This window comes from Phascolarctos cinereus, unplaced genomic scaffold (genome assembly GCF_003287225.1).
Source record: "Phascolarctos cinereus isolate Bilbo 61053 unplaced genomic scaffold, phaCin_HiC Scaffold_2;HRSCAF=192, whole genome shotgun sequence".
In the NCBI taxonomy this organism is placed as follows: Eukaryota; Metazoa; Chordata; class Mammalia; order Diprotodontia; family Phascolarctidae; genus Phascolarctos; species Phascolarctos cinereus.
Window position 1 is genome coordinate 357,207,580 of NW_027555625.1, and position 21,690 is coordinate 357,229,269.

The 21,690-nt window shown below is 39.6% G+C and overlaps 1 protein-coding gene across 6 annotated transcripts in view; it reads right to left on the bottom strand.

Moving 5' to 3' along the window:
- The window catches only part of TECPR2 (tectonin beta-propeller repeat containing 2), a 147,957-nt gene that overhangs the window by 16,757 nt on the left and 109,510 nt on the right, over window positions 1–21,690 (bottom strand). For 4 of the 6 annotated variants that reach the window (XM_020971107.2, XM_020971108.2, XM_020971106.2 and 1 more), the window contains exon 17: window positions 18,998–19,146. The exons of 1 other annotated variant lie outside the window; for it this stretch is intronic. In XM_020971107.2, coding sequence (XP_020826766.1) covers window positions 18,998–19,146 — 149 coding nt within the window. Of the gene's footprint in view, window positions 1–11,612; window positions 11,804–18,997; window positions 19,147–21,690 lie in introns of those variants that run through there. One more of the 6 variants, XM_020971110.2, reaches the window with a different exon arrangement.

A 21,690-nucleotide genomic window follows, 5' to 3' on the forward strand; every position in this document is an offset into this window, starting at 1 on the left:
GCCATTGTTAACACGAAGTTGTACAGTGCCAAAACAATCACTTTAGACAGCTTATATCTCATTCATTCTTAGCTGCAACTTTACTTTTTGTTCCTTTGGTTTAACTGTACCCTGCCTATTTCACACTTCCATCACTCAGCTTCATGTGCTTGTTTTTTTTCTCTGTTCAACACCCATAGCTGCAGCTGTTACTCTGTGTTTTGGCTGGTTATCCCTGTCAATGTCATGGACGCTAGCAGCAATGACAAATGAAAGACTGTTTTTACCATGGAAATAAACATTTCACCAGATCCTCCCCCTTCCATTATTACTCCCAATTTTTAATTATAACTAAATTTTCTTTGAGTAAAGGGATTCAAGGAGGTAAGCAAAGGGTAGATGCCTATGTAGCAAGTACAAATCAAAAGGGGACTTGGAGTGCCTGAAAATGCAAATGGGACCTTGGGAAAATCACAATCTCTGTGTCACCTTAGCTTCCTTCTCTTCCTTGTACAATGAGAAAGTTGGACCAGATGACTTTTACACTTCTTTTCAGCTCTAGATCCAATGGAAATATATGAATCAAATATACTAATTGTTTGGGTCCTAGGATTTCTGATAATTAAAATTCAGTCTGATCCATTTGATACAGAACTATAAAATGGCAGTCAGGACAGAAGGCCTTTGAGATGACCCAGTCCAGCATGTTATATAGGAGGATTCTGAGGTCTCACAAGGGAATACTGATTTGCTTAGACATAAAGTCACTGGCAAAGCTAGGAATGGAATTTTTCAATATACTACACATCACTCTTATTCTAACATCTACCTGTAGTGGTACTATCACAGTTGAACATCCTTTTCCCTTGACAGGTATGGAACCTTCCTCCTTGAAAGGAACTAATGGAATGACCTGCACTATTATATCACAGCCTTCTATTTTGTTTTCTTTGGGGTTTTTTTTTTGGTTGGGTAATAGGGGTTAAGTGACTTGCCCAGGGTCACGCAGCTAGTAAGTGTTATGTGTCTGAGGCTGGATTTGAACTCAGATCCTCCTGAATCCAGGGTCGGTGCTCTATCCACTGCACCACCTAGCTGCCCCCCTATTTTGTTTTCTTACCTCTAGTCTCTCCCCCCTCTAATTCATCCCTTTACTCACTTTCATGTATGTAATCTAATTGATGTCTATCATCTCTCTAGTCAATGCATTCTTATGGCTCTTTATTACCTCCAGGATCAAACATAAACTCCTCTGTTTGGCATTTACATCTCTTCATAATTTGGCCTTTTTGCCCCTTCCTACCTTTCTAGTCTTCTCACACTTTACTTCCCCGTCACTAACTGCTTGCTTGTGTATCTGAATGTTTGATAGTTGTTCAATCTTTTCAGTTGTGTCCAACTCTTTGTGACTTGGAAAAGGAAAATGGCAAATCACTCCAGTATCTTTGCCAAGAAAACTCCAAATGGGGTCATGAAGAGTTGGATACAACTGAAATGACTTAACAACAACAATCTCATTTATAGCATTATTATGAGAAAAGCTTCACATGAACAAGCCCCATATTATAAAAGTAAGGGGTTTTTCTGTTGTTGTTTTTTAGGCAATTGGGGTTAAATGACTTGCCCAGGGTCACACAGCTAGTAAGTGTCAAATGTTTGGTTTGAGGCCAGATTTGAACTCAGGTCCTCCAGACTTCAGGGCTGGTGCTCTATCCACTGCGTCACCTAGCTGCCCCTAAAAGTAAATTATTACTATTACTCTTGTTATGAGTTTAGCAGAAGGGGAAATCAAGAGATCATTCCTGGCTGGGAGTGGAACAGAGAAGGTTTTGTGGAGGTATATGTACTGGTGAAGACAGGAAAATGAGAGGTCATTTCAGGTAAAGGAAATTGTGCTTGAGCAAAGGTGCAGAGGTAGGAAACTCGGAGAAGTTTGGGGAATAGTGAGTCAATAGGAAAGGGAGGTAGCTAAAGAGCTGAAAGAGTAGTGAATTTGGAGTGAGCAGAACTAGGTTTGAGTTGCCTCTGCCACTTATTTGCTGTATGACCCTGGGACATTACGTAACCTTTTCAAGCCCCACTTATAAAAAAATAACAGCACCTGCTTCAAAGAACTGTTGGAGATTTGACAGACACTGAGGGGGAGGTGGTGGGCACTTTGTAGACAGATTTGTGTATGGGTTGGATTCAACGGTCTCTGAAGTCTCTCCCAGCTCTGCAATTCTGTGACTGATTCTAGAAAGCTGAAGCTGAAAGAGACCTCGGATATCATCTAGTAATGATAATCTAAGTAGTCTAAGCTCCGTATTTTACGGGCAACAGAACTGAAACCTTGGATAAGTGTAGCAGAAATGGATTCGACCAAATTCACGGAATAAGCCTGTGGCAGAATTCAGGTCTTTTAGCTTGGAATACAACGGAATACAATGCTCTAATTATGACTCTCTTCTCTATACTAGTCACTTTTCCAAAGCTTTTTAAAAGTTTAAGATTTAATTTGCCTTAGTCTTAAAACATATGCAAGTCCTGAAGATTTTTTTTAATGTGGTTAAGACAAAAGAATAGTGATTCTAAAGAAATAAAATGAAATTTAGTGTGGAGTTTTGTCTTATGTCACAGCTGGATAATGATATCAGCAAGCCTTCAATACCTACAGAAATATATACAGCAATTGTGTTTCAGTCATGCCTGACTTTTCATGACCCCATTTGGGGTTTTCTTGGCAAAAGTGATTTGCCATTTCCTTCTCTAGTTCATTTTACAGATAAGGAAACTGACACAAACAGGGTTAAATGACTTCCCCTGGGTCACACAGTTAGTGTCTGAGGCCAGATTTGAACTCATATCCTTCTAACTTCAGGGCCAACTTTCTACTCACTGTGCCACCTAGATGGCACTTACCTAAACTATTGCAACAGTCTCCTAACAGGTATTCTGGCCTCCACTATCTCTTTCCAATTATAAAATTAAAATTTTGCTCTAATTTTGGCTGGCATAGGTTAATATTCTTCCATGTCATGTAAGCCTAAACTCCTTAACCTGTAACTTCACCCATCGCCTACATTCTGGAGAAGCTTGCTTAAAGGTCAAGTTTTTGTCTTTTAACTGCCTCTACCCTTTACTCAGGTAGCCTCTGGTCACTGGAGTCTCAATTCTATTATTTTAGTTTGCATCCTAGTATTTCATCCTAGTGTTCAATCAAAGCCACTGTAGACTACACCCATATGTGCAGACCAATCCTATCACCTGAAGTTCACTCCCCTCTCCCAAAGAGGAAGTAATAGGGAGGAACTGAGGTAGTAACTCTTAAGCTCATCAAAATGTTTACCCATTGGGACTGTCTTACCTTTTTCAGGAGAGGTCCAAATGATGTCATCTCATTGATCAGGACAATCAGAAGACACACTTCGGTTTCAAAGACCCTATGTCACCCTTACTCAGGGTCTTTGGTCATTGACCCAATTTATTTGCTACTGCTGGTCTAATTAATAAACTGATCATGCTCTGGTCCCTGGCTTTGCTGAGGTGGCCAGTGACCCATTTTACTAACAGCTATATGCATCACTGTTAACAAACTATTATTTTGCCCTGGAGAAAATCATGCCTTAGTTTTCTTCAGTGTTATTTTACTCATCACACAATCCAATTCTTCAGACACTGCCAGACCCATCCTTCTGGTCTGGTCATATCACTCCTTCGCTCAAAAATCCTTAGTGGCTCCTTACTGATTACTGAGCAAAGTTCAAACTCATCTGGTATTCGGAATCTTCTATAAACTGGCACCACCAGCTAAGTTGGCAGTCTTTTTGGATATTATCACACCTCTCCCCAGGCTATACTGTTTCCCTCCCTGGTCCCCTCCCTACATACGCCCCACTTGGTTCCAGACAAAAAGGACTACTCAATCTTTTGCCTGATCATGCATGCCATATGCTCTACTGCTTCTCTGTCCTTGTTGACACTTGTTCCCTACATCTAGTAGGGTTCTCCTTACTTTCCTTTACCTGTCGAGCCCACCTTTCAAAGCTCAATAGGACCAGGCATGGTGGTAAACACCTATAATCCTTGCTGCCAGGGAGGCTGAGGCTTGTACATTACCTGAGCTCAAGAGATCTGAGAAGTAGCAGAGCTAAACCAATCCACTGTCTGCACAAAGTCCTGCATCAATATGTGGAGCCCCTGGCATTGGGAAAACACCAGGATGCCTAAAGAGGGGTGAACTAACTCAATCTGGAACCAGAATAGGTCAAAACTTCCATGCTGAATAGTAGCAAGATTAGACTTCTGAGTGGCTGCATTTACGGTCCAGGAAAGATAGACATAGTATCTAGCTTCTTCTCTGCACCTCTCCCTCCCCCCTCTACCTCCAAGTCAACATGAATACCACCTCTTCTCTTGAGTTTTGTGTATGAATATCAAATTTTCTACCCAGCTCTGGTCTTTTCATCAGGAATACTTTTGAAAATCCTCTATTTCACTGAATATTCATCTTCCCACTCCAGCCCACCCTGGTAGGATTATACTGAGTTTTGCTAGCTAGATTATTCTTGTTTGTAATCCTAGCTCCTTTGTCTTTCAGAATATCATATTGTAAGCCCTCCACTCCTTTAGAGTAGTAGCTGCTAAAGCCTTGTGATCCTGACTGTGGCTATACAGTATTTGAAAATTTTATTTCTGGCTGCATGCAATATTTTATCTTTGACTTGGGAGCTCTGGATTTGTTTATAACATTCCTGGGAATGTTCATTTTGAAATTTCTTTCAGAAAGACTCTTAATTTCTATGTTGTCCTTTGGTTCTAAGATATCTTAGGGCAGTTTTCCTTTATAATTTCTTGAAATCTGACGTCCAGGTTCTTTTTTTGATCATGGTTTTTGGATTGTCTAATAATTTTTAAATTATCTGTCCTTGATTTGTTTTCCAGGTCAGTTATTTTTCCTATGAGATATTTCACATTTTCTTCTATTTTTTTTTCATTCTTTTGATTCAGTTTTATTGTTTCCTAATATTTCATGGAGTCATTAGCTTCTAATTTTTAAGGAGTTTTTTTTTCAGTGAGGTTTTGTACCTCTTTTACCATCTGGCCAATTCTAATTAAGAAGGGATTTTTTTTTCAGGGGTTTTTTGTGCCTCATTTGCCAAGCTGTTAATTCTCTTTTCATAATTTTCTTATATATCTTTCATGTCAATCTTTTTTGCTCTTTTTAAAAATCTCTTTCATTAGCTCTTCTAGAATTCTTGTTGAGCTTGTGTACAATCTTCATTTTTCACTGATGCTTTGCTTGTAGATTTTAAGTAATTGTCTTCTGAGTTTGTGTCTTGAGCTTCCCTGTCACCACAGTAGTCTTTTATGGTCAAGTTTTTTTTGTTGTTGTTATTTGGTGATATTTCCAGTCTATTTCGTAACTTTGGACTTTACATTTGAGCTGTGCTCTGCTTAACTTTTCAGTGCATGACCTTCTGCTGCTTTCATAGTTAGTGAGGCCTGTACATTTTCAGTGCTTCCAAAATAATGTGATCTTTGGAAAGGTCTGGTCAGTGCTCTTCTGGTCTATCCTCTGCTTCTCACCCAGGTAGGGCCCTTGCTCCCTCACGACTGCAACTGCTCCTTTCTCCTCTGGGACTGTAACCTGGAACTGTACAATGGGCTACAGAGCTGCCAAATGGCACTCAAAGCTACCACAGGAGTCTTCTGGAATCTTTGTCTGATCAGGTATTCAGTCTCTTAGCATCCCTAGGTACTCCTGGTACTGCCCCTGCTACCACCTCTTCCAAATCTCATAGCTCGTAAAGCTTCCACTGCATTGCGGTCCCAGACCTTACGCCAGTTTCTGCAGACCTCTTTGCCTTCCTAAACTACCCTAGACTGAAAAAGAGTTGTTATAGAGGGGTTGTTGGAGGAGGTTGGCAAGAATGCTGGTTTTATTCTGCCAACTTGGCTTCCATCTCTTCCATGAAGTCTTCTTCCTGGGACTTCACACAGCAAGTGATATTGTGATCTGTCAGCTGTGTATGCATCTCATCTCCTACACGGATCATAAACTGGAGTGGTCAGCGCCTTCCTCACACCCACACTTGACGTCTCCCTTAGTACAAAGCGCAGTGCTCGGCACATAGCAGGTGCTTAATTCACTGAATGTGAATGCTCATCACTGCTCAGTATTTAGTTCATAGCCATTCTGGCAGAATGACAAACATCACACATACTATACAGATCACTAAAAAATTCTTCTAGCTCTTCCTAGTTTCTGTGAAATAGAATCCTCTATCCTTTGTCATTCTAGCTAGCACCTCTCTGTGCATAGTACTGAATCCTCTGTTCCTGAACATGATATGTGCTTAAAAAAAAATCTGTTGAATTGAATCCTGCACCTTTCTCTGCTGTTGACCTTTGTGAGAACACATGACTCCATCATTATGTACATTCTGTATTATAAGCTTTAAAAAGTTTAGAACTTCAGAATTCCACAAACATTCTGGCTCTTGTATAAAATTCAATTCCCTCCGCTCTTCATTTTAAGCATTTTTTGTTCAAGTACTGATCATTTACGTGCCAGTCGTAAAGCAACTCTGCACCCAGCAACCTCACAATGAGCATCCTTGAACAAACATCCCACAATAAAACAAGCTACTTAATTGCAAGTATTCACTTAGAAACATACTTGCCATAGCAACAAAACCAATTACATTTTCAAGCACTGTTAAATCGTACTCTAGAGGTGGAAGAGATAGGTAAAATTATGTAAAGAAATCATGTAGGCTTTCAAAATATACCAATATAATTCAAGAAGGGAAATGAATGGAAAACAAGTTTCCTCCCAATGTGCCAAGTTTGAATAGTTTTGATTATTAATTACAGAAGAGGACAGTAAGGTCTAAAAGTTAAAACTAGTTATGACCAAAGAAACCCCCAAAGAGAATTCTCTCCCTCCTCATCTCTGCCTCCTAGCAGTTTCTGTCATGTCAAAGATTAAATCTCATCATCTAAAAAGAAGTCTTTCCTGATCCCCCTTAAGCTAGTGCCTTCCATCTACTGATTACCTCGACTTTATTTTGTCTACACCTTGTTTATACATGGTTGCTTATGTGATATCTCTCCCATTAGGCTGTTAGCTTCTCAAGAGCAGGAACTATCTCTTTCCTTTCTTTTTATCTCCACAATATCTGGCAGAAGAGTAGGTGATTAGTGTATGTTTGTTGACTGACTGATGCTTATGAAAACCATTATAATTAGAGTAAAAATGTCAAAGCTGAATAGTACTGTAGATCATGTAAGCCCCAATACCCTCGTTTTACGGTTGAAGAAATTGAGGCTGAGAGAAGTGAAAGGTCTTGCTCAAAGTTATAGGGATAGTTAAGTAGCACGATTAAAATTTAATCTTAGGTCTTGTGACTCCTACAACTGTGCTTTTACTACTCTGTTATAATGATTCTCCCTATGCTGAAGGAAAGGACAGTTTGAGGGTGAAAAAGGCAACAAAACCAGCACAGTAAAATCCAGTTACTAAGCACCTGATTTTAGCAACACTCTCTCACCTGGAAATCTGGGAGGTTATGGGGAGATGGGCAGCAAGCCCTAAGCTAGTCATTACCTTTTGTCAGAGAATCTGTAGAGGAGTTTCCTGTTCCAAGACAGATTGGACTAGATGATCCCTTAGGTCCCTTCCAATTCTAAGTTTCCATAATTGGTGCTAACAAAGGGTGGATGGGAGGGAAAGAAGGTGCATGAAGTTGACCAAGGTAATTAATAAAAGGCCTGAATCATATTTTCAATGTTGTATTAAAAATGAAGTTTGATTACTTTCAAATATATATCTCAAAGTAGGCAACAGTTTACTTGATAAAAACTCACATTTGAGTTTGCTCTTTAAAGTCTGCAAAACATTTTCTAGCATTTTGCTCAAAACTCTATAAGGTAGATAGTAAAAGGATTATTATTGCCACTTAGAGATGAGGAAAATGAGATGCTGAACGGCTAAGTGATTTGCTAATTCATGGGGCAGGTAGGTGGCGCTGGGCCTAGAGTCAAAAGAATCACCCTCCTGAGTTAAAATCTGCCCTCATACACTACTAACTGCATAACCCTAAGCAAGTCACTTAATCCTGTTTGCCTCAGTTCCTCATTTGTTTAAAAAAAAATGAGCTAGAGAAAGAAACAGCAAACTACTCTAGTATTTTTGCCAAGAAAACCCCAAATGGGGTCAACAAAGAGTCAGACACAACTGAAATGACTGAACAACAAAAAAATCTTATAGCTAATAAATATCTGAAGTAGGATTCAAACTAGGTCTCCTGACACTAAGTCTAGCATTCTGTCCACTGCTCAGTACAAGAGGAGTTGGAGTTAAAATGGCAGAGTGAGAATTAGCATTTTTGCTCAGCTCACCCAACATACCTCCTCCACAGCAATGCAGAAAACATGCCAAATTGAATTCTGACTGAGAAAGCCAAGAAAAAGTCACAGTGAGTAATTCTGCAGCCCAGGACAGCTTAGGAAGATAAGAGGTCGGTGGCCTCTGGGGCAGAAATTGCCCAGAAGTGTCTTTTAGAACCCAGGGGCAGTAAAGGGGCTGACGACCAAGGCTAGAAACACCAGACAGAAAGAGATCCCCAGGGGATCTCTGCCCTGAACCAGCACTGAGAACAAGAATGGGTGCTAGCTAACAGCTGTGCTGCCAGTTATCCAGTTTCAGGTCACAGTTCCAGGGCAGAGGTGAAAGGCTGAGAGTGAGAGAGACCCTCGTTATGTACAGAGTAAGGAACAAGTTCCAAAAACTTAGCTGTGTGGCTCTGGGTCTAAGAGCAGAAGAGAGCTGGAGGGGTGGGGGACTCAGTTCTAACCTTGAGCCCCATACATGTGGCTGGAGTGGAATATGCAGAGTAGGAAACCAAACCAAAGGGGATTCAAGCAGTTCAGTTACTCTGCAAACGCAGAACTTTGAGCAGACCAATGGTCACGTGACTAAGTCCAGCAGCAGTCTGCTGCAGCCACTATTCCTTGCAGTGCCTGAAACCTCAAGATTTCAGGAGGACGTGTATAGCACAGGCAATGGGCTCATTCCCACAGGCAATTCCAGTCCCCAGATGGCTGCACTGAGGGTTAGGGATGTCTTCCTAATGCTAGAGTCTTGTTTCTCTCTCTCTTCTATGCTTCCAGACATTGGAATGCTTGGCTTCTGAACTGGTTGGCTACTTAATAAAAGTCCCAGAGCGTGACCTTTGGCAGGAGTGACTTCTTCTGATGGTGCCTTGCTGGGCACAGCATCCCCTGGGGGAAGGCAGCAAGGGGGTAAGCTGGGCATCTTCCATCTGCCCTAAGTAACTTCCCCCTACATAGGGACTCTATTGCTTCCTGCTGCTGCCTCATCTCCAGTGTCCTCAGGGAGCAGAGAAGCAGGCCTTCCTCTGATCACACTATTTGCACCTTTGCATCTCCTCCTGGGCACAGCACGTCTCAAGTGAAGGCAGCAAGGGGCTAAGTTGGGTGGCTTCCATGTTACCCAAAGCAACACATTCCATCTATGTTAACACAAGGCAACTTGTTATCACTTGAGTGTCTTCTGACACTTTCTCCTCCTTCATTCATCTCACATGAAGAGGTAGCCTTGTCTCTTTGCCAAGTGATCCCATTCCACCCTGTATTCTCCGACCTCCTCTTGTCAGTCCTCCTCTATTACTTATTTTCAATTTCTGTCCACTGGCTCAACTCCTACCATCTAGAAACATGTCCATTTCTCCCTCATCCTTAAAAAACTCTCAATTGATTGTACTGTCCTCACCAATATGATCCTATATCTCTTTTGCTTTTTGTAGCTAAACTCCTAGAAAAGGCCATCTACAATTAGTGCCTTGACTTTCTTTCCTCTCACTCTCTTCTTAATCCCTTACAATCTGGCATCTGACCTTATCATTTCACTGAAACTCTTCATTCCAAACTTATTAAGATCTCCTAGTTGCTGTATCCAATGGCCTTTTCTCAATCTTCATCTCCTTGACAACTCTGCAGCCTTTGACATTGTTGGTCACTTTCTTCTTCCTGCTACTCTCAGTCTATCCTGGTTCTCCTCCTACCTATCTGTGTACTCCTTCTGTGCCTCCTGGATCTTCCCCCAGACCACACCCTCTAACTGTAAATGTCCCTCAAGGTTCTATCTTGGGTCCCCTTCTCTTCTTCCTCTATACTACCTTACCTGATGATCTCGTCAGCTCCCATGGATTTAATTACTACCTGTGCTGATGATTCTCAAATCTATTGTCCTGCCCCAAACTCTCTGCTCACCTCCAATCTTGCATCTCCAACTGCCTTTCAGATATCTTGCATTGGATGTCCAGCAGACATCTTAAACTCAACATGTCCCAAACTGAATTCATTCTTTTCCCCTAAACTCTCCCTCCCTCCTACCTTTCTTATTAATGCATACAGCAACATTATCTTTCTAGTCTTTCAGGCTCACAACCTAGGAGTCATCTTTGACTCCTCACTATCTCTCACCCCCAAATCTAATCTGTTGCCAAGGCCTGTCAATGTCACCTTTGCCACATCTCTCCAACAGGCCCACTTCTCCCTTCTGACACTGCCACCACTCTGGTGCAGGCTCTGTCATCTCATGTCTGGACTACTACAATAGCCTGCCTCAAATATCTCCCCAGTCCATCCATCCTCCAGGTCTGACCACATCACCCCCCTCCTCAATAAACTCCAGTGGCTCCCTATGCCTCCAGGATCAAAAACAAAATTCTCTGTTTGGCATTCAACACCCTTCATAACCTAGCCCCCTCGTACCTTTCCAGTCTCCTTTCTATACCTTACTCCCTTGTCACCCACTCTTCAACCCTGTGAAACTGGCCTTCTTGTTGCTCCATGAACCAGAAACTCATCTCCAGACTTTCTCTCTGGCTGTCCCCCATGCCTAGAATGCTCTCTCTCCTCATCTCTGCCTACTGACCTCTTTGGCCCCCTTTAAGTTCCAACTAAAATCCAATCTCTTCCAAATCCCTCTTAATTTTAGTGCCTTCCTTCTGTTAATTACTTGCTATTTATCCTGTATATAGCATGTTTGTACATATGTGTTTGCCTCAGCTCCTTTGGGGCAAGGATTGTGTTTTGCCTCCTTTTGGATCCCCAGTGTTTTAACACGATGCCCAGCACATAGTAGACATTTAATAAATACTGACTGATAGACTCTCTATGAGATTACCTCCCATTTACATTGGATATATCTTGTACATACAGAGCTACTTGCAGGTTTTCTCTCCCATTAGAATGTGAGCTCCTGGAGGGCAGAAACCATACTTCTGCCTTTCTTTGTAGACCCAGTACTTAGCTCTGATTAAGTGTTTAATGATTGTTTATCAACCGACTGGGACAGGAGTGGGAAGCAAACATCCTTCTTGTTCCTTACTACTTGCTACTTCCAGGCCCTCCTCCTACTGTCACTCGTGTTACTTTAGGCTGCTCTTTAAAAAAGCACCTAAATTGAATACATTACTTGAGTAAACAATTTCTTCTTTTGACTTAAGTTCTAAGATATATTGAAGAGATTATATTTTTATGAAATTCTTTTTTCGTTTCTGTACATTTAATAAAAATATACTTATCAAATGCTTTCCATTTTACATCAATCATACTTGGATTGGTCTTAATCTTCTTGGATTATTAATTCTTAAGAGGCTCACATGTAAAACCCTCCACATAGAGAAAAATCTCCTGTTTTGAGGTCATTTCGGATCAGGCCCAGTTGGTCAGAAGAGAGTTCTCTCCATCTTCCAGCATCCTCCCTCAGCAGTTCCTTGGACCTCCCAACTCTGGTAGGGCTTTGCTGGTCCTGGAAGTTTAGAAATTGCAGTGAAGACTTAAATGGATTAATTATTTTGGCAATATGGTACCTCCTTCCATCCCTGTAGATTGTACACTCTCTCTCCAAGCTTTCTAATATGATGATGTTGAAGGGAGTTGCTTTAGAGCAGGAAAGTACACAGCCACTTTGCCAAGAAAGATCAGAAAGTCATCGTAGCTATTTTGGCATAGTCTTTACCTATTCGTCCTCCCTGCGGCATTGTTCTGTGGAACTGGAGGACCTGGGTTCCAATCGCATCTCTGATGCTTACTTTCTGTTCAACTTTGGGCAAGCCTTCCCAAGTTTCAATTTCTTCCTCTTTAAAATGAAAGGCTTGGACTAGATGACCTTTCTAAACCCTCTTTCCATGGTCCTATGGGCCTCCATCCAAACATATCGCCTTATTCAGATCCTGGTGTCTTCTTTCCTGCCATAACCCTTGCCTTTAATTTTAAGGACTTCAATTTACATCTTGATGACTCTCACAGACCTATGCCACCAGTTCTTCAGCCACCTGTACTCCTATGATCTTCATTTTTCACTCCATCTCAGTCACATGATGATCCTGATCTCATCACCAACCATGTGTTCCCTCCACCTCCACAATTCCTATTTGATCATAACTTCCTGTCCTCTCTCCTGGTCCCTCATCCCTCCTAGATCTATCTTCTGTCCTTATTATAATCTCTGGTCTTCTATCCCTCCTTGCTTTTCCAGGCCATTACTCCTGCTCTGGTTTCACTTTGCTCCCTTCAAAACCTTGACCTTTTAATTACCAGTTCAACTTTATACTGTTCTTCATCCTTAGATCTCTGCTCCACTGTCCTACCACCACCAATTTCTTTCCAAATTCCATCCCGAAATCACACCCATTAGCTGCTTTCTATGCTCCTACCTTTATGTTGAAGAATGCCACTTGAGAAAGTCACATGACCACTACAAATTCATGTTACAGAATTTCAACTGGACTCTCCTTATTGCAAGTGAGTCTTTTTATTTTTCCTTGATTAAATATCATATTAACTCATAGCAGCTACTCCAAACCTTCCCTTTTAGAGCCACTCATGGCAGCTACTCCAAACCTTCTCTTTTAGGGCCACTCATACCACCTCTCCACACCACTTACAGTAAAGGTCCTTAGAGACAGAAAAAGAAATTCCATTTAAAATTACTGTAGATATTATAACATATTTAGGCATCCACCCACCAAAATAAACCCAGGAACTATATGAACACAATTACAAAACACTTTTCACACAAATAAAGTCAGATCTAAATAACTGGAAAAACATCAGTTGCTCATGGGTAGGCTCAGCTAATACAATAAAAATAACAATAAGAACTCACTATTTGACAAAAACTGCTGGGAAAACTGGAGAAGAGTATGGCAGAAACTAGGCATAGACCCAAATCTCACACCATATACCAAAATAAAGTCAAAATGGGCTCCTGACTTAAATATAAAGGCTGATACCATGAGTAAACTGGGAGAACAAGGAATAGTTTACCTGTCAGATTTATAGAGAACAGAAGAATTCATGACCAAACAGGATATAGAGAATATTATGAAATGCAAAATGGATAATTTTGATTACATTAAATTGAAAAGGTTTTGCATAAACAAAGCCAATGCAACCAAGATTAGGAGGGAAGTAGAAAACTGGGAAATAATTTTTACAACCAGGGTCTCTGATAAGGGCCTCATTTCTAAAATATATAGAGAATTAAGTCAAATTTATAAGAATACAAGTCATTCCCCAATTGATAAATGGTCAAAGGATATCAATAGGCAGTTCTCAGATGAAGAAATTAAAGCTATCTATATTCATATGAAAAAATGCTCTAAATCACTACTGATTAGAGAAATGCAAATCAAAACCAACTCTGAGGTACCACATCACACCTATCACATTGGCCAACATGACAAAACAGGAAAATGATAAATGTTGGAGAAGATGTAGGAAAATTGGAACACTAATGCATTGTTGGTAGAACTGTGAAATGATCCAACCATTTTGGAGAGCAATTTGGAACTATGTCCAAGGGCTATCAAAATGTGCATACCCTTTGACCCAGCAATAGCACTTCTAGAACTGTATCCCAAAGAGATCATAAAAATGGGAAAAGGACTCACATGTACAAAAATATTTATAGCAGCTCTTTCTGTGGTGGCAAGGAAGTAGAAATTGAGGGGATGCCCATCAATTGAGGAATGGCTGAACAAGCTGTGGTATATGAATGTAATGTAATACTACTGTGCGATAAGAAATGATAAGAAGGCAGACTTCAAAAAAACCTGGAAAGACTTGTATGGACTGATGCTGAGTGTAGTGACCAGAACCAGGAGAACATTGTACACAGTAACAGTCGCATTGTGTGATGACTAACTTTGATAGACTGAGACCTTCTCAGCAATGCAAGGATGTAAGACATCTCCAAAGGTCTCATGATGGAAAATGCCATCCACATCCAGAGAAAAAACTATGGAGCTTGAATGCAGATCAAAGCATATTATTTGCTATTTTTTTTCTTCTATTTTGTTATGTTTCCTCTTTCTGGTGGTTCTTCCTATTGGTTCTAATTCTTCCTTACAGCATGACTAATGAGAAAATATGTTTAATAGGAATGTATATGTATAGCCTATATCAGATTGTGTGCCTTCTTCGGGAGGGAGGAGGAGAAAAATTTAAAACTCAAAAGCTTATGAAAGTGATTGTTGATAAATCAAAATAAATTAATAAAAAAAGGCATTAAAAAAAGGTCCTTCGCTTATATATTTCACTGAAAAAAAAATGAAGGACGACAACTATGAGCTTCCTCTGCTCTCTACTGGCACGCTTTCAATCACCTGAAAGTCATTCGATATTCTTCCCTCCATGCTCAGAGGATGAGGTGGCCCATCTCACTGAGGTGAACCCCCCAACATGTGCCTTGACTCTATCACCCCTTCTCAGGTACTTTGATCATGCTCTCATGTCCCTAGTTCTCAACTTCTCCTTATTCACTGGCTTCTCCCCTGCCACTTACAACAATGCCCAGGCCTCTATCAGCTTTTAAAAAATGCATCACTTGATCCTCGACCTCCTCAAGCTGTCACCTTATCTCTCTCCTCTCTTTCATAGACAAACTCCAGGAAGAAAGGTGAGTACACTCCTTGCTTCCACTTGCTATTCTCTCACTTCTTGAGCCCTTGCAATAGAATTTCTGATCCCATTCAACAAAAATCACTCTCTCCAAGGTTACCAATAACCTCTTTACTGCTAAGGACAAAATGGCCTTTTCTTAGTCCTTATTTTTCCTGACTTCTCTGCAGCATCTGATACCATTAGCCACCCCCTCTTCTTAAAATATTGTGTCCTCCCTGGGTTCTCATGGCACTGCTATGTTGCGGTTATCTATCTCTCTGGCTGATCTCTCTCATTATCCTTCATAGGATCATCACCTATGTCCCACACTTACTATCCTGGGCCCTCTTCTCTTCCCTTTCAGTGATCTTATCAACTCCCATGGATTCAACTATCATCTCTATGAAGATGACTACCAAATTTAGGCCTCATCTCTTTCTTGAACTCTAGTCCAGGATCTTCTAATTACTTGCTGGACGTCTCAACCTGCACATCCCACAGGCACCTCAAACACAACAGGGACCAAACCAAACTCATTATCTTTCTGCCTAAACCTACTCTTCTCTCTAACTTCCCTATGTTTATAAAGGACACTACCATTCTTCCAAACACCCAGGGGTCATTCCTAATTCTTCACTCTCACTCACCTCTTACATCTAATCAAATGCCAACGTTTTCCATTCTAACTCCTAAACATTTCTTATATTCTTCCTCGTTTTTTCTACTCAGATCACAATCATCCTAATTCTAGCCTTCATTACCTTTTCCTTAGACTACTGGAACAGCCTCCTTACTAGTCTTCTTATATTCAGTGTCCCTTCTCTCCAATTCAACCTTTACACAGCTGCCAAATTGCTATTCCTAAAGTACTTATACAAATATATAATGATACTATGAGAACATGTCACCACCTTCCTCAAGAAGCTCCTTAATGGGGGGCAAGTAAGTGGCACAGTGGATAGAGCACTGGCCCTGGATTCAGGAGGACCTGAGTTCAAATACAGGCTCAGACACATAACATTTACTAGTTGTGTGACCCTGGGCAAGTCACTTAACCTCACTGCCTATCGAAGAAGAGGAGGAAGAAGAGGAAGAAGAAGAAGAGGAGGAGGAGGAGGAAGAAGAGGAAGAAGAGGAGGAGGAAGAAGCAGCAGCAGCAGCAGCAGCAGCAGAAGCAGCTCCTCAATGCCTTTAGGATAAAATTTAAATTCTCTGTTTGGTACTTAAAGACCTCTCGAGGAAAACACAAATTCCTTAGCAGCAAGCAATTTAAAATCCTCAACAATCTGCCTACAGTGCACCTTTCCAGTCTTATTTCTTAAAGACATCTCAAATACTCTATGTTCTAGGCAAGCTATTTCCCAAACTTGATATTCTATCTTTCTTCATGCATTTACTTTGGCAAGGCTCACATACCTGGAATTTGCTTCCCCCAGCCTTCCCTAAGTCTTCCAGTTGTGATTTCTAAAGCACAGGTCTGAGCATGTCAGTCCTTTGCTTAAGAAGGCTAGAGGGCTCCCTTTTACCTCTAGAGTAAAAAATGAGCTCCTCTGCTTGGCAATTTCTAGCCTAATTCTAACGTGGCTCTCACCTATCCTTACAGGCTTATTGTACTTTGAAAGATTGAAATAGAAACTCATTGTTTATGGTTGGGTCAAGCCAACAAATTTATACTGCCTAAATTTACAGAAGTAGTGTTACAACCAAACTATCAAGGGTTTACCTTATAGAATGAGACAAAATTATTACAAAATTGGTCTGTAGGACTAAAAGGCCTACAATCTCAAAGAAGACAGTTTTTCAAGAAGATCATTTTTCAAAAGTGAAGGGGGTTTAGGACTATCAGATAAACTACTGAAATACTATAATAATCAAAACTATTTAATATGCACTTAAAAATAAACGAATGAGTGGAACAGACTAGAAAACAAAGACTGAGAAGCAATCAAATCCATTAGCCCAGTGTTAAATAAACTCAGTTTGTTGCAAATAAATGACTACAGAAAGAATTCCTTATTCAACAAGAACTAGTAGAAAAATTTGGTAATTTGGCAAAAATAGAGAAAAATTCATTTGTTTAAGCATTATGTATATGTCAGGGCACTGTGCTAGGGATGAAAGGTACCATCATTATGAAAGGTACCTCCTTCTGTTGTCCTCTTAATTTTTTTAGATGAACTCACATTTAATTTGTACCTGCACTATGTATATTATAATTACAGGTACAAATTAAATGTGAGGTCACCTAAAAAAATTAAGAGGACAATAGAAGGAGGTACTTTTCATAATGATGGCCAGGGAGAATTCTTAACCAAAGAAGAGACAGAAGAGATCATAAAAGATAAAACGGACAATTTTGATTGCATAAAATTCATTTTTTTTCCACAAACAAAATCAATGCAGCTGTGACAAGAGGGGAAACTATTGGTTGAGAAAAAAATATTTCTAGCAGATTTCGAAGTCTGAAATTCTAAATATATAGGGAAATGACACATATAATTAAGACCAAAAGCCTTCCCCAGGAGAAAGGCAAAGGACACAAGCAAAGAATTTTCAAAAAAAGAAATGAAAACTATCAACAGTCATATGAAAAACATTTCAATTTACTAACAAGATAAATTAAAATTAAAACAACTCTAAGGTTTTACTTCAACTCAACAAATTGACAAAGATGATAAAATTTGGAAATAGTAAATGTTTGAGGGACTCTAGAAAGAAAGGTACACATACTGTCGGTGGAGTCATGAATTAGTCCAACTGCTTCAAAAACAATTTATAATTATGGGAGAAAAGTGACTAAATTGTTCATATTCTTTGACTCAGGCCTATAGCCTCAAGCAGGTCAAAGACGGAGGAGAAAGGTCTCATAATTACAAACATTTATAGTGACATTTTTTGTGATAGCAAAGAACTGGAAGAAAAGTGACGCCCATTGATTGGGGAATGCCTGAATAAATTGTGGTATCTAAAAGCAATGGAATATTATTGTGCCATAAGAAACAACTATTACTGGGGATTCAGAGAAACTTGAAAATATTCCTATGAACTGACACAGAACAAATAAAAGAGAACAACACATACAATGAAATGATACAATAACATAAAGAAAAAAAACACTGCATCTGAATTAAAATGAATGTAATGACTACTCTTGATTTCAAGGGGTCCGATGATGAAACATATTTCTCTTTCCTTGATACTTTGAATATAGATATGGTCAATGGTAGTGGGGAAGAAGTAGGAATAGGAGGATGTTAGGAAGTGATAACATAAAAAAGCAACAATATAGTATAAAATAAAATAGGGGATTTGCATGAGATTATCTCTAAATTCCTCTCAAGGTCTAAAATTCATCACAAATCCAAATTATTTAAGGTACTTATTAAGGAAATTTCATTATCCATTTCATATCCCTAGTGATAGTTTTAGAGGTACAGTGTGATATACTGGAAAGTCCACTGTTCTAGAAGTCAGGAACCCTGGGATCAAATTTCAGGTCTCCTACTTATTAGACAGAGACCTTTGGCAAATTATCTCACCACTCTGGGATCCAGTTTCCTCTTCTGTAAAATGGGGAAGATAATTCCTGCCTCGTCTAATTCACAAGGTTGTTTTATTTCAAGAATAAAGTAAGACAATGCCAGTGAAAGTATTTTGTGCTATAAAAATGCTATAAAAATAGAAACCAGAAATGGCAAACTATTACCATGACACTGAAAGCCTCTAACAAAAGGATTATAAGAAACTGTCTAGTATAGTTGAAAGGAAACGAGACTTGGAATGAGAGGGTTTAAGTCCCAGCTCTTAGATTTATTAGGTGTGTGATCTTAAGCCTGTCAATTAATTTCTGAGCCTCAGTTTCTTCATTTGTAAAATGGGAGTATTAACTCATAAACTACTTCACAGGGCTGTTTATAGGGAAATCACTTGGTGCTACAGAGACTACAGAAATGTGAGAAATTATCATCTGTTGACAACTAGAATAGAGTACTTCTCTAAAAGTATATTTACATTTACATTATCATACGTTTCTTACTAGCTTTAAAAATGCATTTACCTGTGCAGGTGGCTCAATTGTTATCCATGCTGGAAGCATCAAACTGGGATTTAGAGGCTGGGTTCCTACTCGGAAGTAAACTCCACCCCTGGAATCACAGGCCCAGATGTGCTGGTTTCCACATGACAAACTGATTAATTTTATAGCACCTACAGTAAGTAAAGAGTATTAAAAAGCCAAACATATAACAATTACTTTTTTAAATGAATATTCTTCAGCTTATGACATGAACTTTTACTCTTCAAAGGAAGGAAAAGGCTTCTACTTTCAACTCTAGCTATACTAGGGAATCATTTTGTGGCTGTGGACATAGTAAAACCAATTGCCATATGGGTATGAGAGATAAGGACACATATAACAAGAGAAACAACATGGGAGGGTGGAAAGAACCCTGGTTTTGGAATCAGAAGACCTCAGCTCAGGTCTGAGCTCTGGATCTGACTGGGTATGTAACCTTGTACTTAACCTCTCTGATAAACTTCTTTTCCTCATATTTAAAATGGAGTAATATTTGCATTTCCTACTTCATAGATTCTGAATGAACTTGTTTCTTTATTTTTCTAATGGGGATAACACTTGCGTTGCCTATCTTTTTCAGGACTGTGAGGAAAAGTACTCTAAGAATTAAAGTACTAGAGAAATTGGAACAATAATAATAATTACCATGATTATTCTATATCCTCATCAAGTCACACTTAAGCAGCACATTCACAGACAGGTAAGAACCTCAGGGAAAGGAGGAAAGAATTAGCTCACTACTAAGCACAAAAAGGGATCAACCTTAACACGGCAGTAGAAAGAGCACCAGCCTAAGAGTGAAGAAACCAAGTTTTCAATCCTAACTTCACCTTTTTTTTTTTTTGGCAAGACAATCAGGGTTAAGTCAGGGTTAAGTGACCTGGCCAGGGTCACATAGCTAGTAAGTATCAAGTGTTTCATCTTTTATAGCTATATAACCTTGGGCAAGTTACTTCCTGTCTTTCATTTTATCCATCTGGACAGATGCATTCAAGTGGTAGTATACAAAAGTATACACATATGCACTGATATCAGATAAAGTATGTGTGCTGGACTATATGATTTCTAAATTCTCTAAAGAAGATCTGAGCAAATCAGTTTATTGATTTTCTCTAGTGAAGCTCAGGAGCCCTGGAACAAAAAAGTAGAGAGAAATGGAATGGTAGATGTTACCTAGGTTGGAGGATTCAGAGGTTGGGAATAGTGAAAGGTCTGTAGGGCAAAGTATTTTAGAGCAGTACCTAAGTGTCTTTTCTAAAATATGGCACCCAAACCCCCAAGACAAAAGGTCATCTAATCTTAGGAGTAGGTCCCTAGGGGTTTGTATTTATCTACATGAACTAAATGCTAGCACACAGGTGAGGCAGAGATGCCTTTATTCCCTTTGCAGATATTCAAGAGCTGGCAGCAGAGCTGGCTAAGTTTTTTATGATACAGTAATATCTCAGTGCATTCAGATGCTAAAATTTGTTCAAGCATTCCTTAATCAATCAAAAGCTTTCCTAATGGTTTTCAATATCAGTTGATGCTAAAAACATGAGAATCAAGTTAATCATAACATAATAAGAGTTCATGCTTCATATAGCACTTTACAGTTGACATAATTCTTAAGTTCATTGTCTTATTTGATCATAAGAACTCTCTGATGTAGGTAGTACAACTTGTTTTTTTGTTTGTTTTTTTTGGCAAGGCAATTGGGGTTAAGTGACTTGCCCAGGGTCACACAGCTAGTAAGTGTCAAGTATCTGAGACCACATTTGAACTCAGGTTCTCCTGACTCCAGGACCGGTGCTCTATCTACTGCGCCACCTCACTGCCCTACAGCTAGTTTTTGTTGTTGTTTAAATCCTCATTTACAGATGAGGAAACTGAGGCATTAGAAAGGTCTAATGACTTGCCTACAGTAACAGGAAGATGTAGCCAGAAATATTTGGCATACCTTTTACTAACCACAGTGTCATAAAAATTGTATTACCGAAATACTACAAAGGGCTGTTAAAGAAAAGGATTAATTGAAGAATAAATAATTTAATCCTAAAGAACTGGTGAGTCAAAGAGTAAATCATAGAAACAGTAGCTGATTTCATTAAAGATAATGATTGGCCATTGCATTATTTAGAATTCTTAAGTCTTTCAAAGTTATCTATCTTTACATTGATGTTGTTTTTTTATATACTGTTCTGGTCCTATTCATTTCACTTTCCATCAGTACATACCTATCTGTCCAGCTTTCTCTGAAACAAATCCCCTTCAACATTTATTGCAGCACAGTAGGATTCCATCATATTCATATACCATAATTTGGTCGGCCATTCCCTAATTGATAGGCATCCCCTTAGTTTGCAGTTCTTTGCAACTAAAAAAAAAGTTGCTATAAATATTTTTGTATATGTGGGTCCTTTTATTCTTTCTTTGATTTCTCTGGGGTATAGACCTGGCAGTATGTGGGTCACAGAGAATGTACAGTTGAACAACTTTGGGAGTACATTTCCAAATTGCTTTCCAGAATGGTTAGACCAATTTACTGCTCCACCAAACTGTACATTAGTGTATCTGTTTTCCCACAGCCCCTCCAGCCTTTATCATTATCCTTTCCTGGGGGCAGCTAGATGGCGCAGTGGATAGAGAATGGGCCCTGGAGTCAGGAGGACCCAAGTCAAATCTGGCCTTAGACA